The sequence below is a fragment of the Archocentrus centrarchus genome, chromosome 10, assembly GCF_007364275.1.
Source record: "Archocentrus centrarchus isolate MPI-CPG fArcCen1 chromosome 10, fArcCen1, whole genome shotgun sequence".
In the NCBI taxonomy this organism is placed as follows: domain Eukaryota; kingdom Metazoa; phylum Chordata; class Actinopteri; order Cichliformes; family Cichlidae; genus Archocentrus; species Archocentrus centrarchus.
Genome location: NC_044355.1, coordinates 17,788,979 through 17,800,846, shown reverse-complemented (window position 1 = coordinate 17,800,846; position 11,868 = coordinate 17,788,979). Strand labels below are relative to the sequence as shown.

Below are 11,868 nucleotides of genomic sequence, written 5' to 3'. Positions count from 1 at the left end.
ATCTTTCCCACACATGACCCTTGAAAATTTCCCTAAAATGTACTTTTCAAAGTTTTTTACTAGTGAATTATGAAGACTTTGGCTTTAAATTGCAACACAAAGTGGAAGTAAATTGGATGTGGCTGCAGGTTTGTTTGTTTTTTTTTAAGCCTGTCATGTCTGGCAGATTTTGCAAACAGAGCTGTGATCTGAATGCATTGTCGTGCCAAACATATTTGCTATTTCAAGATGAGCTCTATAGGTTCTCTATAGGCTCCTCTTGTTAGTGTGTGACCCTTTATTTTATTTGAATTATTTTTAACATGCTATGTGACAAATTGTGCTGGAGCTGACAGGCTTAGGAAAAAGAAAAGAGAAAAGAAAGAAAAGAGAAAGGGAGAGAGAAAGAGGAAGAAGAAGAAGAAAAAAAGAGAGAAAATAGAAAAAAGAAACTGCTGCAGTTTTTAACGGAGTGTAAGTGTGTTTTTCAGCCCTGAAAATGTCATGTGGCTATATGAGGGCTGAAAAATGTTGGATATAATTAGGTGGCTTAAAAAGCTCCTAAGTTTAACCCTATGTACTTCGAGGGTTTGTAACTTTGTAACACGTTCTGAGCCTCTGATTATTTCAGGGGTAGTGTGATGATGGCTTTTGTGCAGAGATTTCTAGAAACTTCCCAGTTTCCTGACATCTGGTTTGTACTGAAAATCAAACTGCGTTTGTCTTTCCGTTTCACTTTATGGAAAGGTGAAGCAGACCAACCAAATCCCTTGAGAGTGTAAACTTACATTTTTATAAAATTCTTTTATTTTAGTGCTGATTAGATTTACTCACAGCTCATGATTTTTCATTTTACTTCCTGGTTGGGGACCTTAAACACCTTAAAGCTTACAGGAAGTCTCATCTTGTTCCTGAGAGAGGCCAACATTAAAAAAAAAAAGATGAATTATTGAATTAAAAAAAACAAACAAACATGTATTTATTCATTGTTAATACTGTTGGAATTATAACATCTAAAACATGTCAGAAGAAAAGCGCACATTATTATTATTATTATTATTATAGTCCTTGTTTCATCATAGTTTTAGTTATGGTAGTAATATTAATATTTATCTTTAATTCTATTGCTAAATATTTACTGTATTATTTACTAATATAAGTACTCAAATCTGACAACGTGCAGTATTTAGTTATGAAACATAGAGTATGTATACTATTCAATGATGTATGAATTCAATGATCTAAACATCATAATGTGGTATTATTATTATTATTAGAGTATTGACTATGTTCACAAATGAATTAATCCATGTTAGGCAGTTGAAAAACCACACAATCAAACAAATATGAGTCAATTCTAGATCTGATACAGTTCACTTCTCTGCTGTCTGCCTCTCTCAACAAGTGATGATGTTAAATCAGCCAATCAGAGCTCGCTCTACTGATCCATCCCACAACTTTTTTCTAAGAGTGGACCTTTCTGTGGAACCTGTCTGGTATTCTTTTCCTCATTTTGCAGGCAATTTATGCCACAGACCTGTCTGACTTTCTCCAGTTTGTTGCTTGAAGAAACGGAAAGAAGCTCCCAGCACAAATGGCCCAATCTCCAGAAGATGCTCCCCTGGAGAGGGGAAGCCTGGCAGGCAGTGAGGAGACCCTTCTTCGCCCTGCAGCACCAAGAGGGTGAGAAGAGTGTGTTTTATCCAGAACAGCTGTTTGCGCAGAAGCATATTTAAAATGTTATTTTTATTTATGCACCTGTTTTATTTAGCTCATAGAGCAGACTAAAAATTTTACTTTTTATGTGTTTTTTGTTTGTTTTTTGTTTGTTTTTACCAAAGTTTAGTTGCTAACATGCAGCAGTTTATTTTATTAATTTTTATTTAGCAATACCAAACATACATTCTATAATTTTTAAACTTGGTAGGCCTATCTGTTTTAGATTAGCACTCATTCCTTTTAGTTCATGCAGCAATAAAATTATGTAATTATTATCTATTATATCATATATTATTGTGTACGTTAATTGTCATAACATAATATACATGTAAAACATTTACTTTTACTATGTTTATTTTCTTCAAACTGCAATGAACAAGCACTCCCTTTTGAACCAGGACAAGATGTCTGCCTAGTAACTGATGATGCAGCCATTGGTTATTGGTTCATAGTGAGAGAAAAAAAAATGCTTTTTTAAAAACTAAAACATTTAAAGCCAGAAAAATAAAAAGTTTGTAAGCATTCAAGAATCAAGGAGTTGCCTCTATTTTATGAAAACTGTTGGGTACGGAAATAATAGATGCACAAACTTTGCAGTTCCTTCATAACATAGATTACATTGTTAGTATCAATAAATGTATGTTTAAAAATATTGTTTTCATAAGTTAGAACTAACAGACAAATAAATGAATGTAAAAAGCCGAAATGTTTACATGCATTATATTATGTAAAAATTAATTTCCCGCTTTCACTTTTCATTGTGTCCAGCTGATAATGAAATAAATGAAAGTAAAGTTGGCCACACACCTTTGTATCAGTGGAAAAAAAATCCTTTTATACCTATTTACTCGCTAAAATCATAGTTGAATATGTACTTCCTGCTAGGGCCAGAAGAAGGCTTCTGCCTAGTAACTAGTGACGCTCACATTCTATTGGTTGAAGTAAAAGAAGGAGCGGTGGTTAGATTTAGGTCTCTGGGCTTTTAAAAAAATGTAATTTCAGTAATTTTATACACATTTTTTCTAGCTTTATAGACATACATTGAGTTGTTTATCTTTACAGTATTGATAAATGATTGTTTACAAGACAAATATCTTAAAAATGTATTAAAAAATAAAAAAATCTTAAAGAAAGATGCAAAAGCAGGATAGAGACAAAACCCCTCCTTGCTTTCTTCACAGATTTGTTTCTCGCATTATAAAATTTAGCATAATTTCTTGCCATATTTTGCTATATGGCGTTCACGGTCATTTCTGCAGAACTGTCAGCTTCCTTTTTGTTGTTGCTGTATTTTTGTGTGGATCTGTGTGGTGGATACCACACAATGTACTTCTAAAAATCCCCTCACGTCACTTTAATACCAAGAAATTTTTTTGTTATAGTTCTACTTTTTGTTTCTTGGACTTTTTGCTGTGTTTCATGTGGTCTCCCCACCTCCTGGTTTATTCCCAAATGACCTTCAAGTGACACACACTTTTCTGTTTCTAACAGAGGCTCTAACAGTCGCGCCTTGAAGATAGCGGGTCTGACGACCTTGGCGTGCCTGCTGGTAGCCAGCCAAGTCTTCACTGCCTACACGGTGTTTAACCAAAAGCAGCAGATCCACACTCTCCAGAAGAACTCGGACAGAATGGGCAAACAGCTGACCCGCTCATCCCATGGTAAAGTGGAACACTAAAACCTTAATGGTCAGGCAGAGTCTTAAGGGGATGAGTCATTTTGAGCGATAGTCTTAATCAGGCAGGAGGAAGCGGAGGAGGGCTGAAGCGGGAGAGAGGGAAGTGAGTTTACTTTAAAAAGCTGGTTTGGACACCGGACTGAAAAATGGAAAGTTTATGGTGACTCATGGGGGAAGAAATGATCTGTGTGATATTTTTATGGTGATAATATTATTAAGACAAGATTTCAAACAGTGGCATCTGGAGTTGTGCCTTTTTAAAGGTTGTTAAATTCTTATTTTTGGTTCTATTTATTATTTAGCTCAACTTTTCAATTTGTTCCTGCTGATCATTAATTATTTGTGCACTGCACTACTTTCATCATTATGGCTCATTTAAATGTTTTGTTGCTGTAGTTGTGGTGGATTTTTTTTTTTCCTTTTAAAATCTGATTTGTTTTGTTTTTTCAGCCGTGTCTCCAGTGAGAATGGCCATGCCCATGAACAGCCTGCCCCTCCTCATGGACTTCACTGAGGACTCCAAGACACCCAAGACACCTTTGACAGTAAGTTTACACCTGCTTCTTGGAATAACTTTACATATGTGTGCAGCTGGCATTCATTTAGGACTTGAAATGAATTGCTAATGCTTGAATTTGAGACTGGAATCATGCATTTCAACTTTGATGTTCGTTTCCTTCAGAAGGTGCAGGACATTGCCATTGTCAGTGTGGAGAAACAGCTGATGGACCTCATGCAGGTGGGTTGTGCTCACTATCGATCCTCACATTTCTCATGCTGTGTGTCGATACGTTGCTGTTGCTAAGCTCTCAAAAATGTTCTGAGCAGGACGCCGAGCTGCCTCAGTTCAACGAGACCTTCCTGACCAACCTGCAAACCCTGAAGCAGCAGATGAACGACAGCGAGTGGAAGGTGAAGCCTCACACACAGCGGTTTGATTACTAACGTAGCTAAAATAGAAAATGGATAATGATCTTTCCAGCCATGCTTATCTAACACTTTCTGTATTGTAGAGCTTTGAGACCTGGATGCGCTACTGGCTCATCTTCAAGATGGCCCAGCAGCAGCCTGCAACCCCCACACCTCAGTCAGGTTAGCTCAACTTTCTTTTCTTCCTCCTGATAGTTGCTTTAACAGCAGATACAGCTCTCATTAAAATGTCAAAATGCTTTCTTTTTCTGCAGTCTTTATTAACGTTTTTAATTATGCAGCACAGTCGCTGGTAAACAAAGCCAAACGTGTCTAAATATTCTCAACTCTTCCCTTCGCTCAGCGACTTTGATCAAGACCAAATGCCAGATGGAGGCATCACCCGGAGGCAGCAAGATCGGTTCGTACAAGCCCCAGTGTGACGAGCAGGGCCACTACAAGCCAATGCAGTGCTGGCATGCCACTGGCTATTGCTGGTGTGTGGATACAGATGGCAATCCCATCGAGGGAACCACCATGCGTGGCCGTCCAGACTGTCAGAGAGGTAGAGGGCACGGATTAAAGTGTCTGTTGGTATATGTGTAATTTTGGTGAGGTTGTTGTGAATGACAGCTGATTTTTTTTTTTTCTTCCTGTTTATTTTAGGCTACTTTCCTCGTCGCATGATGGTCGCCCCCAGGCTGATGCAGAAGACCTACAGCATGGATGGTGAGTGCCTCAGATTAGTTTCCTAGTTTTTGATGGTTTTTCACTTGTGAGCATTTTTGTGATCATCATCATCATCATCGTCACATTTTTGTTTTGTTTTTTTTCCAGATGAAAATGCCAAATGAAGCAAAGCGTGAAGCCAGATGTTTCTTTTCATCGAGCAATCTCTGCAAATGATAAACTTGATGCTGTAGTTCGATTATTAATGCTTCAATCCCTGATGAACTCCTTTTGCGTGTAATGTTGTGATTTTAACCATTTTGGTGGCTGCTTGAAATCAGATCAGTAGAGGCCTGTTACACCTTGGTGCATTTGGTGCATTTAATTTTTTTTTCTCTTTTTTAAATTTTTGTCTTAATGGCAGATTTATTTGGGGTCTATGCAGATCTACATTAAGTACATTAAAGTATGTGAGTGTTAAATATGTTTGTTTCTGATAAAGGCTTAAAGGGTCGGTTCACCCACATCTCCTCCTCTTATAAACAATGCAGGAAAATTAAAGCTTGTTTTGGTTTCTTACAGCATCGAAAAAAAAATGAACTTAACAATGTAAATGGTTTAATTTCTTCCCCTGCTGGTCTGATAAGCCAAACCTCACAGAAGCCAGTTTTTCATCAGTACTATTACTAGAAAGTAGTGCCCTGAAAAGAAACAAACAAACAAAAAGCTGGAAATATTGTTTCTGGAAAGAGATGTTGCTATTTTACATATAGATTATAAATTTTGATTTACAACTAGAAATCTAGCTAGTATAAATCTGTTCTACAGACCATGCACACCATAGCCTTGGGTGAACCCATCCTTCAGAGGATGTGAATATGATAAAGTTACTCTTTTTGGAAGTGTTTATTTTAAGAAAGCTGAATAAAGTTTTCCTAACAACACCGCTTGCATTACATCTTTCACATTATCTACAGGTAAGAGAAATCACTGCTTAAGCTGTAATCAAAATAAGGCCTGAATAAACTTTAACCTGATTAGATGTCGTGACACTGCTCACTTAGTCCTGGATTTTGTGGCATTGTTTTTTTTTTTAATTAGAAGTTCTGCACTCAAGACTTTTCCTGTTGAAGAACCTGAAACATACAGAAGTGAACTGAATGATCCTTTAGCAATTTACGTGTCTCTAACTTTCTAAAAAATACTCATGCAAATAATTCAAAGCTTGCACCCAGTTCATTTTTAAGCACCGGTCTTATTTTCAGTCATATTAACATGATCTAACAGGCAAAGCTGAAAGCTGCTCCTCTCAGAGTCCCTGCTGTTTCCATAGTTCTCCAAAATCATGTTGGGACTGTAAAGTTACTTACTTATATTTGTTGAGGCATGCATATCAGGCATGATGGGTGCAAAGCTGTGTATTTCTCTTGCTCTTGCTTAGTAGTGAAAATGTACAAAACATTTGTTAGGAGTGTTCTTGGGAATTCCTCCTTTAAAAAAAGATGTGAGGAAAAGAATAGATTTGTTCTTAGAATAGATTTGTTGCATCCATCCATCCATCCATCCATCCATCCATCAGCTGCCACAGAGTGTCCAGTCCATCGCAGGGCTTTTCTTCTGTATTTGGAACCCAAAAGTTCTTAAGCTGTAAAAAGTGGCCATTAAGATTTTATCATTCTGCATTTATTATACAACAAAACATGTCTGCTTCAAACAGCAATTTCAAACTCTAAACTAAAGCAAAAGTGTATTATAATTTAATTGTGTGTCAGAAATCACTGATATTAAAGTGGAGGGTTTTTTTTTTTGTTCCAGTTCCTTTTTAATATTAACATGAATTCTTTTCCTTTATTGAAACCATTTTTGTTGTATTTGAAACCATATATCCAAACACTGAAACTATGATATATCTTTCCCAGATCTGGCATTTTTATCTTCTGCTGAGTCACTGAGCCCTCTGTTTCATTTGAGGCTCATTACCACATTAAGAACAGCCACTTCAGTTTGCTTTTTAAGCAAGGATAAGACTCGGTTGTGAAGCCCACAAAGTGTATTTATTACCAGGCTTTGGAGCTTTGCGTGAACTGGAGCAGAATGATATTCTTTATGCCAGCAGTAGCCCCATTAGTGGGATGTCATCATCTTCCTGTATAACACAGACAAGTGTGTATGTGGAGGACTTGCCTGAGAACTTGTATGCGACACACCAGCAGACCAGCGGGAGACTCTGATAATGAATTTGTGTCTTGAAGCATGTGAAGCCGAGCAGCAGGATGCAGCATCACACTTGATTTTTGACACTATTTATTTTTGCTCATATTTGCAGCACTCATCCTTGTTTGGGTTCATCTTTCCACTTCTGTAAAGGGTCTAATTAGTGGTTTCATAGTTAATAAATAAATCAGCTATAAGTGAAGAATTCCTTTGAAGGTATGTCTATTTAGCTTTGAAGAGCAGAGGAGTACATTCATTGATAACTTATGAATCATTTATTAAAAAGTTTGTGGAGCTTTTTTACTCTCCCAGTTGTTTAAGAATTATTATGCACATGTCTTTGGACTGTGGGAGGAAGCCAGAGTACCTAGAGGAAATCCACACGTGCACAGTCCACAGAGGAAGACCTCAGCTGGGGTTCAAACCAGGAGCTTTCTTGTTGTGAGGCAACAGTACAAACCACAATACCACTGTTTCACCAAGTGTACTTCCTGTCTTGGCCTAGTATATAGGTTATATTACGAGAGAGAGAGAGAGAGAGAGAGATGAGAAACCACAAAAGGGCGATCTGGTTGGTGGTTTGATTCCTGGCTGCTCCAGTCTGCATGCAAGCATCCTTGTTGTTTCCAGAGTGCTCATCCAGTCCACTCACCATTAACTTTTGTATTTCACCAGTGTGTGATAATGTAATAAACCTGTGTGCCTCATCCTTTATCTTTTTCTATTTAAAAACAGAATTGCTCATCGATAACCCGATTCCCGACCTGTCTGTCCATCTTGGTAACAGTACTCTGCTCACTCAGACCAGTGAAAATAGCTTCTGGGTCTTTAATAATTCATCCATCTGTAATGAAATCCAGGTGAGCCAGTGGCTGTCAGACACAGGATGGCCACTGTGAATATGGATGCACCTGTGAGTATATGTAGCATATTTTTAAAGGAGGGGTATAATTATATCAGAATAATGCAGAATTTAAAGGAATGGAGACTGGCTTATCGGCGTATCTCATAATTTCTTTCATTGATCTTTATGTTTCAGGGAGCTGAAACAGTAAGAGTGGGAGTTGTACTTACCACAAACCCAGGTAAAGCTAGGACAAATATCAGTATATTTGCCATTATGTTGCTGGGGAATTACTTTAACTCCACTTTTAATGCACAGAAAATAAAAAATGTGTTGTTGATGAAGAAGGACGTGGCGTTTACTACAAACCAACAAATGATGAGGTAAAACCTTTGAATTCATATGCATGCTTCAGAAAGCATTTGCTAATTTGCTCTCTAGAAGATCTCATTGCTTAAATTTCTGTCTCTCAATCAGGATGCAAAGGCCTTCACATTTGACCAAGTCGTGACTGCTGACAGCATAGAGGTAGAAAACAGCTCCCGACCTCTTATTTTAACCTTTTTCTGCTTCACTGCACATATTCACTACCTGATAGTTTGATGGCTGGAACCTGAACGACTGACTCTAAATCTGCAGCGTTTCCACCCTGAGCTCCTGCAGCCTCTCACTGAGTGCATATCCAGTGGGTATAATGGAACATTGTTGATATGTGGAGCCTCCACAGACACAGAAAGAGCTCTTGTTGACAACAGCCTCATCAGACAGGTGGAGCTCAAAAGGAAAACTGCACTTAATGCTTGCAGATTTTATGTTTTTTTTTAAATATTTTTAATCACACCCTTCATTCTCTTCTAGGTCATGGCTAACCTGTTCAGCTGTATAGAGTCAAGAGAGGAAGATGAGTTATTCATCTCTGTCTCGTTTCTTCAGGTTTATCCTTCTATTCAGTGGCAGAGCCACAAAGCATAGTAGACACAATAAAACACACCATGACAACTAATGTTTTTCAATGTCAGTTTTATCCAGACGGCAGTGCAGTGGATCTCTTGGGCCTCGACAAACAGACTCTACAACCTGTAACTCATCCAGTGCTTGGAAGGTGTGTTACAATTGCGCATCCCGAAGATAAATGAAGACGTCACATAAAACATATACAAACTGAAACTGTACTGTATATGCTACAGATATATCTCATGCACTTTACTTTTCTCTCCCTCAGTCTCATAGGAGGTTTATGTGAGGTGTGTGTGCATTCAGCTGAAGAAGCCTATAATCTGTACAAAACATGCAGGGAGACACTGAGGACCAATGCAGGCTCCATTTCCAGCCGGTAGATCATTCAAAGCACAGTTTTCATAAACTCTAATCCATTTACAAAATTACTTTGGATGAATTCATTAAATTGGTTAATCATAATAAAACCAAGTGCTTGAGTGATAACAGATTTATTTCTGGCTTTTATGATTGAGTTGTTCTGCACGGTGTCAGACAGCTTGCCCTTTTCCTGAAATCTCCACATGAACTTGATGTTTATGGTGTTTATGTTGTGTGTTTCTCTCAGATGTAGTTCCCTGTTCATGCTGGCTGTTGAGTGGAAACTCCATCCACAAGAGGTGGAGTCAGATGTCTGCCGCAGCAGATTTCAGCTGTTCACCCTGGCAGGAGGAGCCAGTAGGACTGACCTCAGAGGGTCAGTGACATAGCCACTGAGATATCCATTACATGAGCAAGTGGGACTTAAAATGCCTACCAATGTTCCACTAACTGATAAAGCATTATTCTGATTGTGGTCATCCAGGAGTCACATTACATCATCTGGAAGAAGGCTTGATACCACTTCTTTCCCCTCTGGTTCTCACAGCAGTTATTTAAGAGATTTAAAAGCGTAGGCACATCTTATAGGAGATTAGTATGTATTGCTATTTATGAAGAAAATCCATTTGTTTTTAATAGGAACAATTGCATTATTCGATGGATTGTTGTGGTTGAGGAAACTATCGCTAATCCATTTCTGAGTAGGTGTCTTCCTAATGAGCTAAAGAGCAAGAGTGATGAAGCCAAATATATACTGGTCAAAGGTTATGCCTGTCCTATGGACCAGCTTCTTCTTCTTCTTTTGGCTGCTCCCTTTAGGGGTCACCACAGTATATCATTTGACCCCATTTCACCCTATCCCGTAGCATGCTCCTCTGTCACACCAATCCTCTGCATGTCCTTCTTCGCTACATCCATGAATCTTCTCTGTGGTCTTCCTCTTTTCCTCCTGCTTGGCAGCTCCATCTTCAACATCCTTTGTCCAATATATTCAATATCCCTCCTCTGCACATATCCAACCCACCTCAGCTTTGCCTCTTTAACTTTGTCTTCAAACTGTCCCTCTCATGTACTCATTTCTAATTCTATTCCTCTTCTCTCTAGAGCATACCTCCACCTCTCCAGCCCCCCCTTCCACCTGCTCCCTACTCTCAATGTAGATCACAGTGTCGTCTGTCAACATCACAGTCCACAGAGACTCCTGCCTGATCTCATCTGTCAGTCTGTCCATCACCATAGCAGCCAAGAAGCTATATGGCACTAATGTTATTTCACTCAGCAAACTAGCTTCAGATCTTGTTCATGCCTGCAAGGAAACATCTCCAACCCAACCAGGAATGAATCTAGACTCTGAGCCTACAGGTAGATGCTGGGGTGGGGGATGGCCTTTTGAAATATGTTCAGCAACAATGGCAGCAAAAAGCATCATAGCTTTTGGGGAAGCAGTGTGCACAGGCAGTGAAAGAATGAGCAGTGAACTGACAGCTTATACCAGCATGATTAAAATGGTATTGGATATGCGAGGGAAGTATGCCATGTGAGTGCCGCAGTACACTAGAGTGATTGCCTGAAGTATCTTGCAGTCTCCACCTCATTAGTAACACATGTACTTTTGTTGCAGTGATGAGTCAGAATGTCTGCAGCTATATAGACCTGTTAATTCAAATCAACAGGGAGGACACCATTTGCCTCCTAAATGTAATATTTTTGTTATCAAGTCGCTTAATGACCAGGAGCTTTATTCAAACTAAAAAATGATTAAACATACATTTTACAATATAGTTTCTTATTTCGGTGTGCTACACCATGAACATAACACAAACAGCCTTTTCAATCTCAGCATGTAATTTGGAATTGTTGGCTGGGCTCGCCCTTAGAGATGGGATGCAGAGCTCAGTCATTTGGGAGGGACTCAGAGTAGAGCTGCTACTCCTCCACATCAAAAAGTGCCAGTTGAGGTGGTTCAGATGCATCCTGCATGCCTCCTAGGTGAGGTGTTTTGAGCATGTCCTAGCAGGAGAAGGCCCTGGGGCAGACCCAGGACACTCTGGAACGATTATGTCTCTCGGCTGGTCTGTGAATGTCCTCTCGGATGAGCTGAAGTAGGTGGCCGGGGAGAGGGAGGTCTGGGTATCTTTGCAACCAGAATCCAGATAAGCGGCAAAAAAAAGCAGAGATGATTGGATGGCATATCCACTGTGTTTTGGTCTTGGTGGTGATAGTTGATATTTGATATTGATATTTTTCAGAGTGAACCCACTGCTGAAGGTTCTGGACCAAATCCCAAATCCTGCTGCTAATATCAGCGTGGACCTCCTCCCACATTTGCTTAATGATGCCTTAACAGGAAATAGCAAGACAGTCCTCATCTACTGCATTAACCCTCGAGGTACTGAGCCCAACCACATCAACGTGCATAGAAATAAATACAGGTGTTAAATTTATTAAACAAACCTAATCCTCCTCCTTTCAGGTCTTCTAGATAATGAGACACCATCTGCTTTACAATTGGCCCAGAAAGTGAGAAGTTGTACAAGTA

General features: G+C 39.0%; 1 protein-coding gene across 1 annotated transcript; it reads left to right on the top strand.

The window, feature by feature from the left end:
* The first annotated feature begins 1,490 nt into the window (after positions 1 to 1,490).
* cd74a (CD74 molecule, major histocompatibility complex, class II invariant chain a) lies at positions 1,491 to 5,996 on the top strand. Its single transcript, XM_030739185.1, has 9 exons — positions 1,491 to 1,662; positions 3,190 to 3,359; positions 3,827 to 3,921; positions 4,059 to 4,115; positions 4,205 to 4,288; positions 4,390 to 4,468; positions 4,650 to 4,850; positions 4,952 to 5,014; positions 5,123 to 5,996. The coding sequence occupies exons 1-9, from the start codon at positions 1,574 to 1,576 to the stop codon at positions 5,137 to 5,139; spliced, it is 855 nt and encodes a 284-aa protein (XP_030595045.1). The 5' UTR covers positions 1,491 to 1,573; the 3' UTR covers positions 5,140 to 5,996.
* Positions 5,997 to 11,868: the final 5,872 nt, after the last annotated feature.

Coding starts and splice junctions, on each gene's coding strand:
- cd74a (XM_030739185.1), top strand. CDS start 1,574: ATGGCCCAATCTCCAGAAGATGCTCCCCTGGAGAGGGGAAGCCTGGCA. Junction 3,360..3,826: donor GCTGACCCGCTCATCCCATG/GTAAAGTGGAAC, acceptor TTGTTTTTTCAG/CCGTGTCTCCAGTGAGAATG. Junction 4,116..4,204: donor AGCTGATGGACCTCATGCAG/GTGGGTTGTGCT, acceptor TGTTCTGAGCAG/GACGCCGAGCTGCCTCAGTT.